Source organism: Rhinatrema bivittatum, chromosome 2 (assembly GCF_901001135.1).
Source record: "Rhinatrema bivittatum chromosome 2, aRhiBiv1.1, whole genome shotgun sequence".
Lineage (NCBI taxonomy): Eukaryota > Metazoa > Chordata > Amphibia > Gymnophiona > Rhinatrematidae > Rhinatrema > Rhinatrema bivittatum.
Genome location: NC_042616.1, coordinates 500319833 through 500344797, shown reverse-complemented (window position 1 = coordinate 500344797; position 24965 = coordinate 500319833). Strand labels below are relative to the sequence as shown.

Genomic DNA, 24965 nt, shown 5'->3' with positions numbered 1-24965 from the left:
CGGATTTGAGCCCCCCCTCATGCCCCGGAGGGGGTGCCTGACCTTTCCCTACCCCCCCCCCCCCAGGAAGTCTAAGTCTTGTTTCTGCGTGGAGTTTGTGCTTCTTCTGCACAAGTCCTATTTAGCCAGCTTAAAGCAGGAGGAAGATCCATCCCTGGAGCCCCCCCACCATCACCAAAAGACCCACGAATTTCTCCACCGCAACCTCCGAAGGTGCCGGAGGGCCATGGCTCGGTTAGGGTGGTCCCTGGGGTCCCGCCACCTCCGGATCTGCCACAGCCGCTGCAGGTCCCAAATCTAGATCCGGATGTTGACCCGCTGCTTCCTAACACCCCTCCCCCCCCTTGAGGGGGACGATCCTCGGATGCTATGCTTATTTCAAAAGGAGGAACTAGAACCGCTCATTCCCTTCATTTTGCAGGAACTGGGAATTGAGTTGCCCCCGGCGGATACGGTTACGGCCACAATGCCTGCCAACATGGACCCGGTCCTGGTGGGACTTAGGGCTCTTCCATGTACTTTCCCCATTCCCTAAGGAGCTGATGCTCCTTAGGGAATGGGAGTCCCCTGAGGCAGGACTCCTAGTGGGGAGGGCTATGGAAAAGCTCTACTCCCTTCCTGAGGACTGCTTGAATCCACTTAAGATGCCCAACGTAGATTCCTATGTCACGGCGGTTACCAAATACACCACCATCCCAGTGGTTGGGGCTACAGCTCTAAAGGATGTCCAGGACCGCAAGTTGGAATTTTACCTCAAACGCATATTTGAGGTCCTGTCCTTGGGAGTTCGGGCGACAATCTGCAGCAGTCTCATGCAGCGGGCAAGCCTCAGGTGGGTTCAACAATTACTCAGCACTCAAGACCTCCCGTCTGCAGAGGCGGAGCAGGCGGATCTTTTGGAGGGAGCGATTGCGTATGGGGCGGACTCCCTGTACCATCTTCTGTGAGTGCAAGCCAAGGCAATGGTCTTCGCGGTCTTGGCCAGGCGCCTCCTCTGGCTGAGAAATTGGTCTGCGGACGCCCCTTCCAAAGCACAGTTGGGAACCCTTCCCTTCAAGGGCCAGTTGCTTTTTGGTGAGGACCTAAAGCAACTTATCAAATCCCTGGGAGAAAATAAAGGTTCATGAGTTGCTAGAGGACCGCCCGAAACAGTCTAAGTCCTTCTTACCCTCTTGCACTAGATTTAGGGGGCAACGGGCTCGTTCCCGAGGGGTAGTGCTTCCCAATCTCAATCCTGGCCTCATTCCTTTCGGAGATGTCGGCCTTTCAGGGATAGTAGCCAGCAACACTCTGTCACCAAGTCCTCCTCTCAATGAGATGGGGCCGGCTCATTCCTCCGTTCGAGACTTAGTTGGATGACTGTCCCAGTTTCTCGGGGAATGGGCCACCATAACGACGGATCAGTGGGTCCTAGAGGTGATAGAAAAAGGCTACGCATTAGAATTTGCTCGAGACCTACTGGATCTTCACCTGATCTCCCCCTGCGGAAGTCGAAAGAGGCCTGCGGTCGAACAAACCCTGTGCAGGCTGCTGGAACTGAGGGCCCTAGTCCCAGTCCCAGTGGAAGAACAAGGGTCCGGTGAATATTCCATCTACTTCGTTGTGCCCAAAAAGGAAGGCTCCTTTCGTCCAATTTTGGATCTCAAGTGCGTCAACTGGGCTCTCAAGGTTCCCCATTTTCAGATGGAAACCTTGAGGGCGGTGATAGCGGCAGTTCGATCCGGAGAATTCTTGGCCTCGCTCGATCTGATGGAGGCCTTACACATCCCGATTCACTGCGATCACCTGCGGTATCTTCAGTTCGAGATACTGAGCCAAAATTTTCAGTTTCGAGCACTCCCCTTTGGTCTTGCCATGGCGCCGCACACTTTCACTAAGGTAATGGTAGTAGTGGCGGCCACCCTGCATTGAGACGGAGTCCTAGTCCATCCTTACCTGGACGATTGGCTCATCCGGGCCAAATCAAAGTCTCTTCGCCAGCTGGTGGTCAGTAAGGTCCTGTCGTGTCTGACCTCTCTGGGGTGGGTCATCAACTTTCCCAAGAGCAAGTTTCAACCCTCCCAGACATTGGAATTCCTGGGGGCGCGATTCGACACTCGAGTAGGCAGGGTGTTTCTTCCGGAGGACCGATCGCTTAAACTCAGAGGCCAATTGCGCAATTTTCTCTCTTGTCCTGCCAACGGCCTGGGATTATCTCCAGGTTCTGGGGTCCATGACCTCCACTATCGATCTGGTCCCCTGGGTTTTTGTGCATATGTGTCCATTACAGAAAGCCTCGCTATCCCGCTGGAAACCGGTATCGGAAAAGTTTCAGGCGCCCTTGCCACTCTGAGTCTACCGTCGCAGAACTGCAGTGGTGGCTACCGCCTGCCCATCTTCAGAAGGGGATGTCCCTTCTGACACCGCAGTGGATCGTGGTAACAACGGACGCCAGTCTCTCCGGCTGGGGAGCTGTATGCCAGACCCAGTCTGCTCAGGGGTATTGGTCTCAGACCCAATCTCGCTGGCACATCAATCGACTGGAAGCTCGAGCGGTCCGACTGGCTCTCAAGGCCTTCCTCCCCCTACTCCTCCACAAGGCGGTGTGGGTCCTGTCGGACAATTCCACCTATAGCGTACATCTATCGACAAGGGGGCACCAGGAGTCGCCTAGTTGCTCTGGAAGCCAGCAGGCTCTTCGCATGGGCAGAACGTCACCTAGAGCGCTTAGCGGCGTCCCATATTGCGTGGAAGGACAACGTTCAAGTGGATTTCCTCAGTCGCCAGAGGTTAGACCCAGGCGAGTGGGAATTGTCAGATGCAGTGATGAACCTTGATCATCCGCAGGTGGGGTCCCCTCACTTGGATCTGATGGCCACCATGACCAATGTGAAAGCTCCTCTGTTCTTCAGCCGCAGACAGAACATTGCATGGAAGAGGCGGACGCCCTGGTCCTTCCCTGGCCCTGCGACATTCTACTGTACGTGTTCCCTCCCTGGCCGTTAGTGGGCAAAGTACTCCGAAGAATCGAGCTTCATCACAGGCCTGTCATGCTAGTGGCTCCGGAATGGCCTCGCAAACCATGGTTTGCGAACCTCGTGAATCTAGCCACAGACGATCCCCTATGCCTCGGTCATCTTTCCCATCTTCTTCGGCAGGGGCCCGTATTTTTCGATCAGGCGGATCGCTTCTGTCTAGCAGCCTGGCTTTTGAATGGCGGAGATTGAGAAAGAAGAGATATAAGGAAGAAGTTATAGCTACTCTACTGAGGGCCAGGAAACAGACTACCTCGCTTGCTTATGTCAGAGTATGGAAGGTTTTTGAAAATGCGTATGTCGCCTCAGGTATCTCGGCTCGTAAGGCTCCGGTTTCCCCGGTCCTCTCTTTTCTCCAGAACGGTCTCGCCAAGGGGTTGTCGTTCAGTTCCTTGCGAGTGCAAGTCTCTGCTCTCGGTTCTCTCTTAGGTACCATTGACGGTTACTCAGTGGCGGCTCATCCAGATGTCGTCCGTTTTCTCAAGGGAGCCAAGCACTTGAATCCTCCGGTCCGGGTTACTGGTCCCTCGTGGAGTCTTAACTTGGTTCTCCGCGAAACTCCTTTTGAACCTTTAAGGAGGGCTATGCTTAAGGATTTGACTCTCAAAACTGTCTTTTGTGTGTTTAATTTTATTTATTTATTTAAAAACTCTTCTATACCACCGTTAAATTAGATAACCATCACAATGGTTTACAGCAAGGCACGATAATGAAAATATGAGTGGTATAGATTACAAATTAATCATGTGCCATCATAGTACGGTAACAATTTAATACAATAAACTATATGTGTAAGTTAAGCTTGACTGTTGGGAACATATTAGGCGGTTTGAATTTAACATGTCCATTTGTTCAGCCAGAAGAATCTCAGAGCTCCAAGCATTGTTGTGCAGAGACCCTTTTCTACGTTTCTCGGATTCAGGGGTATCCCTTAAGACGGTACCCTCTTTCTTGCCAAAGGTCGTGTCTTCTTTTCATGTCAATCAGTCTGTGGAACTTCCAGCTTTTTCTTTGTCAGAACTAGCAAATACAGCTGGGGGTGATCTGTGGCGCCTCGATGTGAAACAGGTCTTGCTGCGTTACCTTCAGGTTACAAATGAGTTCCGGGTCTGACCACTTGTTTGTTCTGTGGAGTGGGCCAAATAAAGGTAATAAGGCTTCCAAGGCCACTATCGCGCATTGGCTAAAGGTGGCCATTGTGCTGGCTTACATCTGTAAGGGTCGGCCCGTGCCGAAAGGCTTAAAAGCTCATTCCTTATGGTCTCAGGCTACTTCTTGGGTGGAGAGTCAATCGGTCTCTCCACAGGAAATATGTAGGGCAGCTACTTGGAAATCCATGCATACTTTTGCTTGTCATTACCGTCTGGATATGCAGGCTCCAGTTTTTGGCTCCTTCGGGCAGCAGGTTCTTAGAGTGGGATTATCTTGGTCCCACCCTGTTTAGGGAAGCTTTGGTACATCCCACGGTCTGGACTGATCCAGGTACGTACAGGGAAAGGAAAATTGGTTCTTACCTCTAATTTTCGTTCCTGTAGTACCACAGATCAGTCCAGACAACCGCCCATTCTAGATCTGATACGTCTGCTTGAATGTTCTGTCTTTTTCTACAGGGTTTTTCAATTATCTGATTTGTTGTCTACTATTACTAAAGGCACCGGAAGCATCTAACAGATGAAAATAAAATTGTATGCAAGAGCGTTTTTATTCATACAAAATCCTTTCAATTGTTCACTTGTTCAACTTGTTAGGTTTTTTTCTTATTGCTTGCTTGATCTTTGGGAAGTTATATCTGCTTTGAAAGTACTTTATACTGAAGGGGTGTAGGGTAGGCTCTGTCCTGATATATTATAGGATACCCTCACAGTTTTGGTCTTTCTCCACCTGCTGGACAGGAGGCTCAACCCACGGTCTGAACTGATCCGTAGTACTACAGGAACGAAAATTAGCAGATAAGAACCAATTTTCCTATACCTAATGACTTTGGATCTCTCCTGCAACTGAAAAATTAAGGAACCTTCACACTGCAAGAAGTCGCCAGCAGGTCTAGAAATGGAAGGCCCCAGCAATCCACTATCAGTTGAAATGCCTCGATTGGCATTACCCATTCTCTTGGGTCCAGAGTCTTATCTGCTGAGAAAATCTGTTCTTACATTGTCTTTTCCTACAATGTGCAAGGCCAAGATCTCCTGAAGATGCACTTCCGTCCATTCCATAAGTTGACCTATTTCCTGCGACACTTACTGGCTCTTGGTTCCACCCTACAAATTGATGTAGGCCACCAATGTTGCATTGTCAGACATCATCCTGACCGCTTGACCCTGCAACCTGTCACCGAACTGCAAACATGCCAAGCAGACCGCCCAGGCTTACAGCAGACTGATGTGCTAGAGAGAGACTCTTCTGTACTCCAGCACACTTAACGCTGTCAATTCCTGACAATGAGCTCCCCAACCCTGGAGGCTCGCATCTGTCGTGAGTACTAGCCAGTCCAGAGATTTTAGGGAAACGCCCTTTCTTAGATGATCTGCTTGTAACCACCATTGAAGTTAAGAGCAGACCTCCATCGACCCTTCCAGGGTCGCCACCATGAATCCCAGCACCTGTAGATAAACCACACTGTCGGGCATATTGTGTTTATCAACAGATGACCTATGCCAACAACTTCTGAATACAGCCCTCCGGCAGGAAAACACGTGTCAAACTGAACACAGAGACAGCTGAAGACTGCTCTTAGACAGCCAGTTGTCCAAGTACGGTTATACCAGGATCCCATCCTCTCAACTCTGCTAGGACCACCACCATAACCTTGGAAAAAGTTCTGGGCGAGGTGGCCAGACCAAAAGGTAGCGCTCGAAACTGATGACGACAACCCAAGACCATGAAGCGCAGAAAACATTGGGGCTCTAGCTGGATGGGAATAAGCAGGTACACTCTGACAGATCCAAGGAGGTCAGACATTCCCCCAACTGCACAGCCATTATCACTGAATGCAAAGTTTCCATGTGAAAATGAGTCACCTGAAAATGACGGTTGACCCCTTTGAGATCCAGGATGGGACAAAGGAGCCCTCCTTAGGTACAATGAAATAAATGGAAAATTGGCCCATATTTTCTTGAGATATGAGCACTGGAATCTCATTCCTCAGACTGAGGAGCCTTGATAATGTACACTCCACTGCCTGCTTCTTCTGCGGGGAGTGGCAAGGAGACACCATGAACACATCATGAGGAACATTACGAAACTCCAGCACATATCAATCTCTTCACCTCCAAAACCCACTGTCCGACATGATTTCGAACCATCTCTCATAAAAGAGAGAGGCAACCCTGTATCTCTTGTTCCCGGGGAGGGGGGTCGGCAAACCTTCACTGGGAGGATCAAGAAGTTCCATTATCCGAGCCTGCACCCCACTTGGGCTGTCTGGGATGAAAGGACCGAGACCTATTGAAAGACAGAGTCCTCCAAAAGGTTGCTCCTCTGTAGGAACGAAAATGTTTGAATCCCCTAGTATGACCTCTCAAGCTCAAGGAGCGTGGGGTTTGCTTATCTTCTGGCAATTGAGGAACCAGAGACTCACCACACTTATTGGCCATTTTCTCCAACTCGCTCCCAAACAAGGGCGAGCCTTCAAAGGGCAACTTTGTAAGGTTAACCTTGGAGGTTGCATCGGCCAACCAATTTCTCAGCATTAACTGATGCCTGGCCGCTATTACCAAAGCCACCCCTCTGGCTGAGATGCGGACCAAACTGCAGCCCTCATCTGCCAAAAAGGCGGTTGCTGGTTCTATAATTGCCTTGGAATTCATTCCAGATTCATCAACCTCCTGAGAGAGAAGTAAACAGAAGCGGTTAGCCTGACTTCAGTGCCAGGAAAAATAGTGGAAAGTGTTCTAAACATCAAAATCACAGAACATATAGAAAGACATGGTTTAATGGAACAAAGTCAGCATGGCTTTACCCAGGGCAAGTCTTGCCTCACAAATCTGCTTCACTTTTTTGAAGGAGTTAATAAACATGTGGATAAAGGTGAACCGGTAGATGTAGTATACTTGGATTTTCAGAAGGCGTTTGACAAAGTTCCTCATGAGAGGCTTCTAGGAAAAGTAAAAAGTCATGGGATAGGTGGCGATGTCCTTTCGTGGATTGCAAACTGGCTAAAAGACAGGAAACAGAGAGTAGGATTAAATGGGCAATTTTCTCAGTGGAAGGGAGTGGACAGTGGAGTGCCTCAGGGATCTGTATTGGGACCCTTACTGTTCAATATATTTATAAATGATCTGGAAAGAAATACGACGAGTGAGATAATCAAATTTGCAGATGACACAAAATTGTTCAGAGTAGTTAAATTACAAGCAGATTGTGATAAATTGCAGGAAGACCTTGTGAGACTGGAAAATTGGGCATCCAAATGGCAGATGAAATTTAATGTGGATAAGTGCAAGGTGATGCATATAGGGAAAAATAACCCATGCTATAATTACACGATGTTGGGTTCCACATTAGGTGCTACAACCCAAGAAAGAGATCTAGGTGTCATAGTGGATAACACATTGAAATCGTTGGTTCAGTGTGCTGCGGCAGTCAAAAAAGCAAACAGAATGTTGGGAATTATTAGAAAAGGAATGATGAATAAAACGGAAAATGTCATAATGCCTCTGTATCGCTCCATGGTAAGACCGCACCTTGAATACTGTGTACAATTCTGGTCGCCGCATCTCAAAAAAGATATAATTGCGATGGAGAAGGTACAGAGAAGGGCTACCAAAATGATAAGGGGAATGGAACAACTCCCCTATGAGGAAAGACTAAAGAGGTTAGGACTTTTCAGCTTGGAGAAGAGACGACTGAGGGGGGATATGATAGAGGTGTTTAAAATCATGAGAGGTCTAGAACGGGTAGATGTGAATCGGTTATTTACTCTTTCGGATAGTAGAAAGACTAGGGGACACTCCATGAAGTTAGCATGGGGCACATTTAAAACTAATCGGAGAAAGTTCTTTTTAACTCAACGCACAATTAAACTCTGGAATTTGTTGCCAGAGAATGTGGTTAGTGCAGTTAGTATAGCTGTGTTTAAAAAAGGATTGGATAAGTTCTTGGAGGAGAAGTCCATTACCTGCTATTAAGTTCACTTAGAGAATAGCCACTGCCATTAGCAATGGTTACATGGAATAGACTTAGTTTTTGGGTACTTGCCAGGTTCTTATGGCCTGGATTGGCCACTGTTGGAAACAGGATGCTGGGCTTGATGGACCCTTGTTCTGACCCAGTATGGCATTTTCTTATGTTCTTAAGAAGCTATCTGCAAGGTCATCGCTACTGCTTCAAATGCTTGCTTACAGATGGCCTCAATCCTATCTTGCGCAGCCTTCTGGGCCGCTCGTCCCTCCACTGGGATAGTCGTCCACTTTGAGAAGGCACACACAAGTGGGTCCACTTTTGGAAACCGCGACCGCCCTCTCGCCACTAGATCCAGGGGGTACAAGCCTTCCAAGACTCGACCCCCTTTGAAATTAGTCTCTGGCGAGCCTCACTCAAGATCAATCAATTCTTGAATTGCCTCCCTAACAGGGAAAAAAGAAAAAAACAAAACAAAACAAGCTTTACTCAAAGAAACCAAGATGGGTTTCTTCTTTAGCTCAGACATGGAATCAGAACCAGGTCCTCCCAGCATCTTTAATGTCTGGGAAATCAGTGCCGGTAACATCTCTATGAAAGAACCGCAACACATAGTCCTATACGGTTCCAGTCCCAGGGGAATTTCCCCATCCTCCAGAGAGTAAGCATCGGCTTCATCATCCCTGCCATCTGGATCCCTATCAAGAAGACCGGCTGCCGATCTAGTAGTACTTTGGCACTTAACTGCAGCGACTCTAATCTGGCAAGACTGGTTGGAACCAAAGACTGTGCCTGAAGAAAGGATTGCAATCCTTGAAAAAAATTCCACCCAAGAAAAAGCACACACAGAACATATAGCTACCAGGAACGCTGTCTTCAGTGTAAATAACCACAAGGAAAGGCAACACAGCAGTCAAAAAGTAGGGCCCACAAAAAAAATCCAGCACTAGGTTAAAACTCCAGAAAGAGACCGGCAACCACAAAGGGTGCCAAAGGTGCTTCACTACCTTCAAGGAACGGGCACATCAGGATGGAACTAAAAGGAGACACCATCTACCGTGCCTATGAAACATGTAAGAGCTGCAACCTGAACCTTCAAGGAATTAAGGGCCAATCCTTTATTCAACCCATCCTGCAAAAAATCCAGATTAAGTGGGGCATTTACCGAACGAGGAAGAACACAGTGCTCCTCGCACCAGGTCTCAAACACTCTCCAAGCCCACACATGGGTAGAGAAATTCCGAGCACAGAGTAAGGTAGCAATCACTGCAGAAGAATATCCACTCTTCACCAGGAGAGCCCGCTCAAGGGCCAAACCATAAGACAGAACCAAGCAGGATCCTCATGAAGAACCTGCCCCTGCTGCAAAAAATCCATGTGCGGCAGAAGATGAAGGGGATCCTCCACAAGGAGTCTCTGCAAATCCGCATACCAAGGAAGCTTGATATGCGGAGCCACCAGGAATACTAGCTCCCTGTGGATTTTGATCCTGCAAATGACCCTGCCCAGCAAAGTACCCGGAGGAAAGACATAAAGCAACTCATCTTTCAGGCAGACCTGTACGAAAGCATTTATGCCCAGGGACCACGGATCTCTCCTGCGACTGAAGAATCAAGGTACCTTCGCATTGCGAGAAGTCACCAGCGATCCACTATCAGCTGAAATGCCTCAGTGGACAACACTCATTCTCCAGGGTCCAGACTCTCCCTGCTGAGAAAAGGTCTGCTGGCACATTGTCTTTTCCTGCGATGTGACAGGCCAAGATCATCTAAAGATGTCCCCAACTATGGAGACTTGCATCTGTCGTGAACACCAACCTGTTTGGGGAGGACAAGGAAACTCCCTCTCTCAGATGAGCCTCCTACAACCACCACTGGAGACGAGAGCAGATTTCCATCGACAAGTGGAGCCATACTGAATAGTAGGGGTGTGCATTCAGTCCCTACGTATTGGCAATCCGCAACGGATGTTGCCATATTCGTTGTATTCGTGGGGAAGCGAAACGTATCACGATTCCCTACGAATACACGAATCTTCGCCAAATTATTCGGCCGCCTAAATAAAGCAATTTAAACAAACCCCCCACCCTCTTGACCCACCCCCAAGACTTACCAAAACTCCCTGGTGGTCCAGCAGGCGGCCCGGGAGCCATCCCCTGCACTCACACCCTTGGTGCCGGTTTCATCATGGTGCCGATAGCCTTTGACCTACTATGTCACAGGGGCTACCGGTGCCATTGGCGCCATCTTGTGCTCCTACCGTATGACAGGGGCTCACCAATGGCACCAGTAGCCCCTTTGACATATTAAGGGCAAAGGCTATCGCCGCCATTTTGATTACTGGCAGCCTATGGCCTGAGGGCAGGAGATCGCTCCAGGACCCCCATTGGACCCCCCCAGAGACTTTTGGCCAGCTTGGGGGGGGCCTCCTGACCCCCACAAGACTTGCCAAAAGTCCAGCAGGTGTCCGGGAGCGACCTCCTGCACTCCGGGGCTTTCCAATGCCCAACCTCTTTTGAAATTTGCTTCTGGGGCATCCCATTCAAGATCAATCAATTCTTGAATGGCATCCATAACAGGAAAAAAGCAAAAGGCTTTACACAAGGAGAACAAAATGGGATTCTTCATCAGCTCTGACAGAGAATCTGCCCCAGGCACTCCCAGCATCTTCAATGTCTGGGAAATCAGGGCTGGCAATTTAGCTCTATGAAAGAACATGGTTTGGTACAGCTCCAAACCAGGAGGAATTTCACCATCTTCCAAGGAATCAAGATCCATCTCATCATCTTTGCTGTCTGGGCCCCCACCAGGGATACCTGTGGTGAACCAAGGTGTGCCATGGCGCTTAACTGGAGGATTGGAAGAGGGAGGAGCCACCGGCTGAGGGTCCGACCTGATAGGACTGAGCCTGAACAAAGGCTTGTAAATCTTGAAAACACCACCCAATAAAAGGCAGCCTGATCCAGACCAAGTCCAGAAGGTACTGGAGCACGCCCAACTGAATTGCCATTTCCTGTGGAGGAGCCAGTCAAGGGAGTACCAAGATCTGGCACACTTCCAGCCAAAACCGTAACAGACCATCATCAGAGAGCGAGGATCTAGGTTTATCAAAATCTGAGGAAGACAACTCTCCCTGAGCATCCAAACAGTGCTGACATGTTGGAAGACAGGTCAGGCTGAGAAGCCCAAATGTGACAGGCAACACAAAGTGAAAGGCACTTAGGTTTCTTGCTTACCAGCACTATGAGCGGCGGTAACTATGCGTTCAAACAGCTTGCGCTTAAAAAAGCTGCGCCCACAAATTATAAGTGCCCCAGCAATAAGCGTGGAAAGGCGCATGCACTACTAGTGCACCCCGCTGGAGCGTTTCACCATGCTCAAAAAACGTATGCATGCAAAAGTCTTGCTTAGCATGGCACGCACAACTCGTGTGCAGAGCTGATGTACTGCACATACAGATGTCCTATAGAAGGCAGAAAAACACAGAGCACGTGAAAACGCCACTGCGGCCTATAACGTGGCGCACATAGAAAAGCCTACCCTGGGGCCTAGCCCACCTGGGCCACTCAATCCACCAGGCTGCCCAGTTCCACGAACCTCAATGGGGGTGGGAACAATGTCAGGACGGCATGTAGAGCATGGAGACCGAAGGAAGGCCTAAAAATACCCTGTCTCTGTAGGCAAAAATTATTCTGTTTTAGTCTGGGGTTTTTTTTGTTTTTGTTAACTTACCGGAGCTCAGCGCTTACCAACTGAGTACAGAGACAGTCTCCAGCTGCGGGGGCGGAGAGGGCATCTGCCACTACCACCGCACTCAGCCTTCTGCACCTGCTGCCTTTCAGCTATACAAGCAGCTAAGCCCACACCGGGAACCATAGAAATCCACTCAGGAAGTCTCAATTGGGGGAGGGACCTTTACGTATCACAGTAGGAGAGCAGGGCTTTCATTTCTCAAAGGAAAATTAGTTCTTACCTGATAATTTTCGTTCCTGTAGTACCATGGATCAGTCCAGACCATGTGTTAAGCCCCCGTTCCAGCAGGTGGAGACAGACCAAAGTTCTAAGGGCAGCCCATATAAGGACAGAACCCACCCTGGAACCCTCAGTATAACCATTGTCAAAGCAGAAAATACAAGATCAAGCAAGTAACAGGATAACTAGTAATTTAATTTAAACCAACAAAATAACAGAACAATTGAATGAACTGTGTAACTAAACGCTCTTGTATATCTACCCCCGATCATCGTAACAATGCTTCCGGTGCCTATTAGTAGATTCCAGAAAGATGATGCAGGGATCAAAAAAAGAGAGAGTCCTATAAGAAGGAAAAAATCAAAAATAAAAGGAAGAAAATTCGAGCGGCCAGAAGAAGAACGGGCGGGTGTCTGGACTGATCCGTGGTACTACAGGAACGAAAATTCAGGTAAGAACTAATTTTCCTTTCCCTGTACGTACCCGGATCAGTCCAGACCATGGGATGTCCCAAAGCTTCCCTACAGAGGTTGGGATCCAGACAGTCCCGCTCGAAGCACCTGCCGACCAAAGGAACCAAAGGCTGGAGCCTGAACATAGAGTCGGTAGTGAAGAGCAAAATTATGAAGAGATTTCCATGTAGCCGACCTACATATTTCTTGCGGCGACACTGATTGAGACTCCACCCAAGAAGTCGCTTGAGAACGTAAAGAATGAGCTTTTTGGCCTTCAGGAACTGGTCGGCCCTTGCAAATGTAGGCCGAAGAAATCACCTCCTTCAACCAATGAGTGATTGTAGCCTTAGAAGCTTGCTTCCCCCTGTTGGGTCCACTTCACAGGACAAAAAGATGATTGGAAACCCGAAAATCATTAGTGACCTCAAGATAGTGCAATAAGACTTGTTTGACATCGAGATGACGAAGATCACTACTACCAGACGCCGCGATATCCTCTGGCGAAAAAGCAGGAAGTTCCACAGACTGGTTAACATGAAGACGAAACAACCTTAGGTAAGAAAGAAGGTACGGTCTTGAGAGAGACGCCCGAGTCCGAAAAACTCAAGAAGGGGTCTCTACAGGATAGAGCTTGAAGCTCAGACACCCTCATGGCAGAGCAAATAGCGACCAAGAAGACAGTCTTGAGAGTCAAGTCTTTGAGAGTGGCTCAACAGAGAGGCTTGAACGGTGCCAAAGAGCTCGAAGAACCAAGTTTAAAACTCCACGAAGGACAAATAGACCGGACAGGCGGTTTCAGGTGCTTAGCGCCCCTGAGAAAACGTACAACATCCGGATGAGAGGAGACTGCCCGACCTTTGATAGAGCCCAGGAGGGAACCAAGAGCCGAAACCTGAACTCACAGGGAGCTAACGAAAGACCCTTGGAGAGACCACACTGAAGAAAAGTGAGAATAACCGCAACCGAAGGCGAACGTGCCAAAACACCCAACTCCTCGCAGACGTTTTCAAAAACCTTCCAGACCCGGACGTAGATAAGTGACGTTGACTGTTTGTGAGACCTGAGGAGTGTGGCAATAACTTCATCCTTATATCCTCTTAGTCTCAAACGTCTCCATTCAAAAGCCATGCCGCTAGACAGAAGCGAACCGCCTGGTCGAAAAATACGGGAACCTGCCGCAGAAGATGGGACAGGTGACCAAGACGAAGATGTCCATCCATAGTGAGATTCACCAGATCCGCGAACCACAGCCGGAGCCATTCGGGGGCCACGAGAAGGACTGGACCGCGATGGAGTTCTATTCTCCGTAGAACCTTCCCCACTAATAGCCACGGTGGAAACACGTAGAGAAGAACGCCAGAGGGCCAGGGAAGAACCAGCGCATCCACTCGTTCCGAACAATGCTCCCTCCACCGGCTGAAGAACCAGGGAGCCTTGGCGTTGGATAGTGTCGCCATGAGGTCCAGGTGAGGGGGACCCCACCTGTGTACGATTAGGTCCATCGCTTCGTCTGACAGCTCCCACTCGCCGGGATCGAGATGTTGTTGACTGAGGAAGTCTGCTTGAATATTCTCCTTGCTTGCTATGTGGGAGGCCGCCAGGCGATCCAAGTGCCTCTCTGCCCAGAGAAAGAGCTTGCTGGTCTCTAGCGCCATTAGATGACTTCGAGTCCCCCCCTGTTGATTTATGTAAGCCACCATGGTGGAATTGTCCGATAGCACCCGGACCGCTTTGTGGCGAATCAGAGGAAGAAAAAAATTTGAGAGCCAGGCGAACCGCTCGGGCTTCTAGACGATTGATGTGCCACCGAGACTGGGAGAGGGACCAGAAACTTTGAGTCATTTGAGATTGGCAGACAGCCCCCCAATCGGAGAGGCTGGCATCTGTCATCACAATGACCCAAGAGGGAGTCAAAAGAGACATCCCCTTGAGAAGATGTGCTTGGGAGAACCACCATTGTATATTGGCTATGGTAGAGTCGGAGAGAGGGAGAATCTCTTGGTACTGCTCAGACATCGGTTTCCAACGGGATAACAATGCTTTCTGTAAAGGACGCATATGAGCAAACGCCCAGGGGACGAGATCGATCGTGGAAGCCATGGTCCCTAAAACTTGCAGGTAATCCCACGCCGTGGGAAGCGGTAGAGACACAAAAGTGTTCAACTGATTGATCAGGTTGAGAGTCCGCGAGTCCGAAAGAAAAAAACTCTCCCGACCCGAGTGTTGAAAAGAGCACCAAGGAATTCCAGCTCTTTTGAGGGCCGAAGATTGCTTTTGGAGTAGTTGATTATCCAGCCAAGAGATGTGAGTAGGGCTAAAACTCTGTTTATCGCGTGCGTGCAGAAGGCAGCAGGCTTGCCCCTTACCAACCAATCGTCTAGATAAGGATGGACTAAAATCCCTTCTCCTCGGAGAGCTGCCACAATGACTACCATGATCTTGGTGAAGGTGCGGGGAGCAGTGGCGAGACCGAAGGGAATGGTCCGGAACTGGAAGTGCTGGTCTAGGATCTGAAAGTGAAGCAATCTTTGATGTTCCCAATGGAGGGGATGTGAAAATAAGCCTCTGTCAGATCGAGGGAAGCGAGGAACTCGCCGGGACGGACCGTCGCAAACACCGCGCGCAGGGTTTCTATCTTGAAACGGGGAACCTTGAGGGCCCGATTGACCCTTTTGAGATCCAGGATGGGGTGAAAGGAATCGTCCTTTTTGGGAACAACGAAGTAAATTGAATACTGGCCAGCGCCCTGTTCTTGCACCGGTACCGGAATGATCGCCCCTAAATCCTGAAGTCTTAACAGGGTGTGACAGACCGCAGGTCGCTTGGAATGGCCGCAAGGGGACACGATATATAGATCCAGCAGGTCCCTGGCAAACTCTAATGCGTAGCCGTGTTCTATCACCTCGAGGACCCAGAGATCGGATGTGATTTTGGCCCACTCCTCGAGCAACAGAGAAAGACGCCCACCTAAGTTTCGTTCGGAGGAATGGACCGGCCGAATCTCATTGGGGAGCTGACTTAGTGGTCGTGTGTTGCTGATGGCCATCCCGGAAGCCTCGATGGCCGCGAAAGGAATGGGACCAAGACTGGGACCTGGAGACACTACCCCTGGGGAAGCCCTGGTGCCGTAACAGCAGTTTCCCCTAAAGTGAGTGCGAGTCGGAAAAAAAGACTTTGACTGTTTGGGACAGTCCTCTGGCAGTTTGTGGACCTTGTTCTCACCCAAAGATTTAATAAGCTGCTCCAGGTCCTCACCAAAAAGCAACTTGCCCTTGAAAGGAAGAGTGCCCAACTGAGCTTTTGAAGAAGTATCAGCAGATCAATTACGTAGCCAGAGAAGACGTCTTGCCGAGACCGCAGAAACCATAGCCTTTGCCCGGACAGAAAGCAAGTCATAGAGGGCATCCGCCCATAGGCTATAGTGCCCTCCAAGCGTTCAGCTTGCTCAGCCTCTGCAGACGGGAGGTCCTGGGTGCTGAGTAACTGTTGCATCCACCTAAGGCTTGCCCGCTGCATGGGACTGCTGCAAATAGTCACCCGGACTCCGAGAGCCAAAACTTCAAAGATATGTTTCAAATAAAATTCAAGCTTACGGTCCTGCACATCCTGTAATGCTGTAGCGCCCACCACAGGATTGGTGGTACATTTCGTCACCGCGGTGACAGAAGAATCTACCTTAGGAATCTTTAACATGTCCAGGCAGTCCTCAGGGAGTGGGTATAGCTTATCCATAGCCCTACCAACTGGAAGCCCCGTCTCTGGGAACTCCCATTCCCGGAGGAGAAGCAAACGGTGCATTGGATAAAATGGGAAAGTACGCGGTAATGCCCTGAGTCCCGCCAGGACCGGGTCCGCGTTTGGTGTCATCGCTGCCGCCACAGAATCATCTGGTGGGGCTTCAATTCCCAGTTCCTGGAGAACGAAGGGAATAAGAGGCTCCAGTTCCTCCCGCTGAAATAAGCGCAGGACACGGGGATTGTCGCCCTCTAGCAGGGGGGCTTGAGCCATGGTATCATCGTCCCCTAGGTAAAGCGGGTCTAAAGGAGGCTGGGGGGGGGGGGAGCACCCAGGACTACACGAACCCTAACCGGACCCTGAGGGTCCGGAACAACATCAGGGGACGGCACAGGAAAAAGAGCAGGTTTTGGAGGAAGGGGAACAAGTGGGGGGGGGCCCACCTCCCTCTGTAAGCTGGCCAAGTAAGATTCATGCATTAAAAGGACAAATTCTGAGGAAAAACGGGTCCGGGCCAAATTTTTCACAGGGGGAGGGGGGATCCGACACACACACACACACACACACACACACACACACACACACACCCCCCCCCCCCGAATGTGAATCGGGCTCAAATCGGGGGGAAAAAAATCGGATCCCCAGCCCCCAGAGAAGCAGGAAGTGTTTCATCGGAAACACCCAAAATGGCCACCGTTGACGCGCATTCCTGGGACGGGAACAGCTTAGAAACACGTCGGGGAGCCCTTCCCAGAGGTCTAAAATTTGGCGGTTCAGAAGAGGAGCCTTCAGCCCCTGAAATACACCTGGAGCATACCCCCATCGCGGGAGAGTCAGGAGGCCGACTCTCCACAAGCTAAACAAAAAGGTGGCCGCAGCATGGAGCAGGAAAGCGGCTGCAAAGCTAATTGAAAACAGCTGAGCTGGGAGCCCCTGAGGAGCTGGGCGGGAGATTGAACCCAGCTCCCTCCTCACAAAATCAAACTGCAGCTTTTTTTTTTTTAATTTAAACAAAGACAATTAAAAAATATATTCTGTGAAAGCTTGGGAAAACAAAAACAGTTTATTCACATTAATAATTCATTGCATTCACAGAGGCAGGGGTATACCGTAATAATCCTCCCTGAAGCTCCACCGAGGTATGGGCATCTCGGGGCACGGCAGCAGATACAATCGTGGGGAGAGGGACTGGCACCACCAGTATCACCCACCCTAGGTTACCAGGAAGGGAACCTAGGCTGACAGAAATCAAGGGGCAAAGCCCCCCCTAGGAACCCCAAGAGCGAGGGAGACAGAACTGTCTGCCCTGACACAGTCAGAGAATTTTATTTTTTTTTTTAATATATATTTAAAAATTAAGAAGTAAATTAAAAGAGTACTTGCATGAGCTTGCCCCAGAGAAAGGAGAGGAAAGAAAACACAGAGGGCAAGCTAAACAGGAAACCAAAGGGTGAGCTGTTCCACCTGCTGGAGACAGACAAATACTGAGGGTTCCAGGGTGGGTTCCGTCCTTATATGGGCTGCCCTTAGAACTTTGGTCTGTCTCCACCTGCTGGAACGGGGGCTTAACCCATGGTCTGGACTAATCCGGGTACGTACAGGGAATATAAAATTCTCCTTTCAAAATTCACAGCAATCCCCATAGGAAGATGCACGTCCACCATCTGCTGGAGACAAAGAATACTGGCAGGCTGGGGTCACTGCAGGAGTTTATATATACTGTAACATCAGCTTGCTCCATCTCCATCTGCTGGCAGTGGAGCATAACCAACTGGTCCTGGGTCCATCTGTCTACATGCTAGGAAACTCAAAGTTAGGCATCCCAAAATTTAAGCGCCCAACGCTGTGCATGATGAGCATCCAAAACGTGATTGCCCTAGCCCAGATTGTGCATACAGGCAAGCTTGCGCCAAAATCAGATACCGCTACCAAGTGAATGCCCATGCACATGTCCCACTAAGCGTCCAAAAATTGAGCACACAATTTGTATGCACAGCCAGACACATTTGCATGAACCAACGGGGCCGAGCCCAAAAAGGACTGCTCAACTTGCCAGGCTGCCCACGTCCCTCAAACTCCCTCGGAGACGGGAACGAATGTCGGATTGGCGTGCCGAGCAGATACCGGAGGAAGGAGGTGGCCTTACATAAAACCCTCCTCAGGTGGTTGGTTTTTTTTTTCTTTAAACTTTACCTGAGGTCAGCCCATTCCAGCTAAGTACAGAGTCCGTCTCCGGCTGTGGGGGGAGAAGGCATATACTGTCACCACTGTGCTCTGCTTCCTGCACCCATTGCTTTTCAGCTTTTTCAATAGCTAAGTCCACACCAGCTGAAAAACCAGCTACCGGACCAAGGAACTCATCTGAGGGGCCACAGAAATCACCTCAGGAATTCTCAAATGAGAAGAACCATTTGGCATCACCGCAGGAAAGCAGGGTAAATCAAATTTCCTTCTTTTTCTCCTTCTAAAACAAAGAAATTCCCAGTAGGGAGATGCACGACCACCATCTGCTGGAGACTGAGAATACTGGCAGGCTGATGTCACTGCAGGAGTATATATATACACTGTGATGTCAGCTTTGCTCAGTCTCCATCTGCTGGTAGAGGCTCATAACCCACTGGTTCTGAATTCACCTGTCTAAGAAACATTGAGGAATAAAAAAATGGTACCTGGCTCCAGCAATTAATCCCGCAGGCATGAACTTTCCAGAGTTGTAAAACCTGAGGCCCATAACGCCAGCCAACGTCCCAGATGCAACTGAGGGAAAAAAATGGTAAACAGCAAAATGAAGCACGTTATATTTTTACATTTATATAAAAATGACACAATCCTCAGAAAGTATATAAAAACAAATAAATAAATAAATAAATAGAAAGGCAGACCAGATCAGGCAATACTGTGCACCCCTCTCATACCAGGGCTGGTTTGACTACTCTGTCCCTCTTATAGTGTAGGTTAATATCCTGTCTCGCTGGTCCTCCCACTTGGGGGTTGCACAGGGTGTACTGTATGTTAAAATTTAAACCAGGCTGGAGACAGTAAAAGCATAACAAATCCATTACAAAATATTACATTAATGAAATACAGGACACTGAAAGATGCAGTAGAAACTGAGTGAAGCTACCGTATGTAAAATGCATTGCACGATTGACCTAGTCTGCTAAAAGCAACATGCATTGCATGCACTAACCGCCGTTAGTGCACGTTAACACATTTACTAAGCCACTAAACAAGGGGCAAAACCACCTCTATTTGGCACATATGAAGGCAAATTAAATGTATGTGAGAACAAAGAGATAATTGAACACTTCGGGGTGGATTTTAAATGCCCTGCTTGCGTAAATCCGGCCGGATTTACACGAGCAGGGCCCTCGCGTACCGGCGCACCTATTTTGCATAGGCCGCCGGCGCGCGCAGAGCCCCGGGACGCGCGCAAGTCCCGGGGCTTTTTTAAGGGGGCATGTCGGGGGTGTCGCCAAATGACGCAGCATTTCGGGGGCGTGATGCAGCATTTGGGGGCGGGACCTGGGGTGTGGTTTCGGCCCGGGGGCGTTCCAAGGGTGTGGCCACGCCCTCCAGAACAGCCCTCGGGTCGGGTCTTGGCGCGCCAGCAGCCCGCTGGCGCACGCGGATTTATGTCTGCCTCCAGCAGGCGTAAATCCATGGATAAAGGTGTGTGGGGGGGGGGGGGGGGGCGGTTAGGTAGGGGAAGATGAGGGGAGGGCGAAAGAAAGTGCCCTCAGAGGCCACTCCGATTTCGGAGCGGCCTTGGAGGGAACGGAGGCAGGCTGCGCGGCTCGGCGCATGCAGGCTGCCCAAAATCGGCAGCCTTGCGCGCGTCAATCCCGAATTTTATAAGATACGTGCGGCTACGCGCGTATCTTATAAAATCCAGCATACTTTTGTTTGCGCCTGGTGCGATCGCGTATTTTTTTAAGATCTACCTCTTCATGATGCCCAGTGACGTCCTTTGGCAGAGAAATGTACATATGGCTAGGGCTATTAGCCAATGGCAGGGCAGCTTTCAAAGTCAATGGCATCACAGTGTGCTCAGTTTTTAACCGAACTGATTTTCCCTACAGGAAACAAAGAATTAAAATACAAATACCTACAGTGAAGCTAAGTGTGTGTGGAGGGAGGGAGTACACTGGGTACTCATCACCAGTGGCTTAAATTTGAATTAAATTAGATGAATGTTTAAAAGTTATTGGAATGAGAAGGGAGCACAGGAGCAGAGAGGGACACAAATATGATGACTTTAAGGCCAGTTTCCCTTTACAAACCAGCTAAGAAATTCCACAGGAAAAAAAAATGTGCACACAACACACTTTTATAGGACACACTGCAAAACTGAACAAAACTGCACAGTGCTTCTTGCCCCAGTTTTTGCTTAAACAATTTTTTCCTGCAAAATGTTTGTTCATTTCAAAAGTCCCCTATGTTTTTCAAAACATTCATAGCCAATTCGTGTACTATCAAGGTCAATTCAATATGGAAAAAGACCACATGCAGCTAAGTTGATATCACAACTATGATGCCATAATCCTTTTTCTTAAGCTGATTCTAGCAACACTAATCAATCCATAAAACAATCAAAAAGTGAGAGAAGAAAAAACAAGCCAAACCCTTCTCTTAACTTTATTGGTAAGAGTTGTGAGTTAAACTGTGAAGACCAAGTGCCCAAGGGAGAGAAGCTGAAGCTGTGCTCTAGTTATTCCAATACACTTTCCCATGTTACTTCAGGCATTCCTTGAGCTTTGTAACTTGTTTCAGCAGCTAGATGAAAGCAGGTTTAAGGATGGGAAAGCATGGGCATTTGGAACTAACCTATTTTAATCAAACTCCTCAGCTCAATCTGATACTGTATCCCAAAACCACATGCACATACTTCAAACATGGTGATAGATGCAGAAAGGACTGAATTAGCACAAGCATAAACCATGTGAGCAGTAGCACCAAGTAACGGGGCTTCACGCCTAACTACGGTTGTGAAGATGCATGAATGGGGGGGTGCCCAGAGTCAAGACCTTGATAATGAGTGCTATTGCACACAAATTTCAAACTTGTGTTAATTCAAACCTTTTGTGCATTACTGGACAGTCTAAAGTTTAGGAAAAGGATGGGAATAAAGCAGAGTAGCTTACCTGTAAAAGGTGTTCTCCTAGGGCAGCAGGATGTTAGTACTCACATTTGAGTAACATCATCAGATGGAGCCCGGCACAGAAAACTTTTGTCAAAGTTTCTAGAACTTTGAATGGCAGACAGAGCATGCTCAGCATACCACTATCCAAGCGTCCACATGGAAGCCCCCTTCAGATTCGTAACACAGAATTCACAAACGAAAAAACAACACCAAAACGTAGAAAAACCCAACTCCGTGGGGTGGCGGGTTCCTGAGGACTACCATCCTGCTGTCCTAGGGTAACACCTGTTACAGGTAAGCACCTCTGCCTTCTCCTAGAACAAGCAGGATGGTAGCCCTCAGATGGGTGAATACCAAGCTACAGGCTGCTCCCAATAACCATGACCAACAGGCACCGAACCAAGTGCCAACGGGCACAAAAATAACTGCGGTGCTGTTGGTAACAATGGGAAACAGCCTGAACCTGAACCATGGTCTTAGGCAGGAAGAATTGGGTTTGAAGCCTGGAAGAGGTTGCAAAGGACAGATTGGCCGAAGCTACTGTCATGTCGACCATCCTTGTCCAGGCAGTAGTGGGCAGTGAACATTTGTAGGGAACTCCACATTGCGGCCTTGCAGATTTCGGCAATGGGAACCACTCACAAGTGGGCAACCAATGCCTCCATGACTCTCAGAGAGTGAAGCTTTACTTGGCCTCCAAGCTGAAAGCCCGCCTGCGCATAGCAGGAGGAGATAAACTCTATCCAACTGGCTAGTGGATTGTGTTTGCCCACTGCAATGCCCAGCCTGTTCCTGTCTAAGGATATAAAGAGTTGCGTGGACTGCCTGTGGCCTGCTATGCACTCAAGATAGAAAGCTAAAGCCCTCTTGCAGTCCAAGTTGTGCAGCGTCCGTTTGCCTTGGTGAGAATGGGGCCTCAGAAAAAAGGTGGGCAGAATGATGGACTGATTAAGATGGAAATCAGTCACCACCTTAGGCAGGAACTTAGGGTAGTCCTGCGTACGCACCCTATCATGAAAGAATTTCATTTAGGGCGGATAGGTAACCAAAGCCTGAAGTTCACTAATCCTGCATGCCGAAGTGATCACCACCAGGAAGAGAACCTTCCAGGTCAGGAACTTAAGACCGCAGGAGCGCAAGGGCTCAAAGAGATCATGCATGAGCTGCACCAATACTACATTGAGGTCCCAGGGCACAACAGGAAGCTGAAGGAGAGGCTTCAGGTGAAGCAAGCCCCGCAGAAATCACCCCTCAGTGGGCTGGACAGAAATGGGAGTACCAGCGACACCTTGATCATATGTGCTGATGGCACTCAGGTGCACCCTGACCAATTTGGTTTTAAATCCAACCTCCGAGAGGTGCCGTAGATAGTCCAGCAACTTTGGAGCAGGCAAAGGGATCCAAGCCATGTCCCTCGCACCAGACGGAGAACCTCCTCCACGTCAGTCGGTAAGGCTTCCTGGGAGCTACCAGCACCTAAGACACATCGTCAGAGAGGTCCAGGGGCTGCAGGACTAGGCGCTCAACATCCAGGCCATCAAGGCTAACGCCCAGAGGTCAGATGGCACACTTCCCCAATTCTGTGTGATCAGATCGAGCGAAGTCCCCAGACAGATGGGATCTCTGACTGGCTGGTCCCGCAGGAACTGGAACCAGACCTGTTTTGGCCAATAAGAAGCTACCAGGGATCATGGTCCACTGGTCCTGTTGGGGCTTCAGGAGAGTCTTTAGCAGAAGCAGAAGATACTCATACAGAAGACCCTTGTCCCAAAGGCGGGCAAAGGCATCTGAGGCTGGAAGTCAGTTGTCCAGAACAGGAAGCAGAATTTGCTCACCTTGCAGTTGTAGGGGGAAGCAAAGAGATCCACGTCTGGAGTTCCCCACCAGCAGAAGATCTGGGCCACGTGACCACTAGTGTGGCTAGTACGCTCGACAGTCCGCCACCACATTCTCCATTCCAGCAAGGTACATTGCTCTCAGAAGCATGCCCTGCGACAGAGCCCGGGACCAAATCTGCACCACCTCTTGACAGAAGAACCACCTAGTGCCTCCCTGCTTGTTGATATACCACATTGCTACCTGATCGTCTGTCCGAATCAGGATCACCTTGTGGGACAAATGGTCTTAAAAAGCCAAAAGAGCATAGCAGATCGCTCGAAGCTCCAGGAAGTGGATCTGACTTAGAGCTTCCTGAGCCGCCCATCGACCCTGTGTTCGAAGGTAGTCTAACATGCGCCCCCCAACCCAGGGGAGAGGCATTGGTGGTGAGCAATATCTGAGGCGGGGAACCCTGAAAAGGGATCCCCTGGCTCCAGGTCGGACAGATCCTCCCACCAGAAAAGAGAAACTCGGAGAAGCGGTGTGACGTGGACATGCCCTGAGGTCCTAGGACGCCTGCTGCCACTGCAACTGCAATGTCCATTGCGCCCTGCACATGCACAAGCAGGCTAAGGAGGTGACATGAACAGTCGCAGCCATGTGACCCAAAAGACAAAGCAAAAAGCAAAAGAAACCACAAATGTAGGTAATACCAAACTGCTTGTTTTTTTAAAAAACCCACATTACTAAAATTATAATATGCCAAAAAGTGTATTGTTTATGTATGTATATATTTATGACTAATTGTTCAACCCTTCTATGACACACACCAAGTTCAAAAAAATTTTTTTTCAAAAATATTTTTACAGAAAACTTTTTAAAGAGAGTAGTGGTACTTTCATAAAAGTGAATCGAAGGGTGCATTCCAGGTTACCCACGTTCTGTTTCTAATCATGAACATACCACCTTCCCCCTGATTTTTAAAATGTTACCAAAATTTTAAAAAAGTTGATTTAAAGATGCTAAATTTAAACAGTGAAAACATTTTGAAAAGAATGGAAATTGTCCACGATGTAATGTCCAAATCGTCTTGGCTGATACTTGCTTGTGTAAAGATGTTCTAAATAAAAGTTAGTTGTTTTGCAATACCAAATTGTCCCGTGGTTACACACAAAATTTATAAAGTAATACTTAGCCAGATAAACTCTGAAATTACTTTATTATGCACACAAAATTATTAGCATCTATCCAGCTAAGATTCACTTCACAAATTTTATGTGCTTAATCAAGTAATTTCAACAGAGTTTATCTGGCTAAGTAACTACTTCGCAGAAAAAAAAAAAAAAAAAAAAGGCTGAAGGGGGACACCGCATGGACACGTGGATAGTGGCATGCTGGGTGTGCTCTGTGTGCCAGTCAAAGTTCTAGAAACTTTGACAAAAGTTTTCGTGCAGAGCTTCATCTGATGTCACCCGTCTGTGAGGACTACCATCCTGCTTGTCCTAGGAGAATTATATCATAAAATACAACTAGAAGAGAAAATAAATAAATGTAAAAAGTACAATAATGTAACATATCACCTGACTAACATTTAAAATCTCTCTAGCTCACACATACTTTCCCACTCACACATCTGGATTGAAGAAGCATCATCATTTGATTTGTGGAAAGTTATTATTAATTCTTGATTATTGTGCATTAATGTATTAAT

General features: G+C 48.7%; 1 protein-coding gene across 1 annotated transcript in view; it reads right to left on the bottom strand.

Annotated features, from left to right (window-relative positions):
- TMEM14C (transmembrane protein 14C) overlaps nucleotides 1-24965 on the bottom strand; it is a 50305-nt gene that overhangs the window by 6571 nt on the left and 18769 nt on the right. The window contains exon 4 of the mRNA XM_029590647.1: nucleotides 18963-19050. Within this exon, the coding sequence (XP_029446507.1) occupies nucleotides 18963-19050 (88 nt within the window). The remainder of the gene's footprint in view (nucleotides 1-18962; nucleotides 19051-24965) is intronic.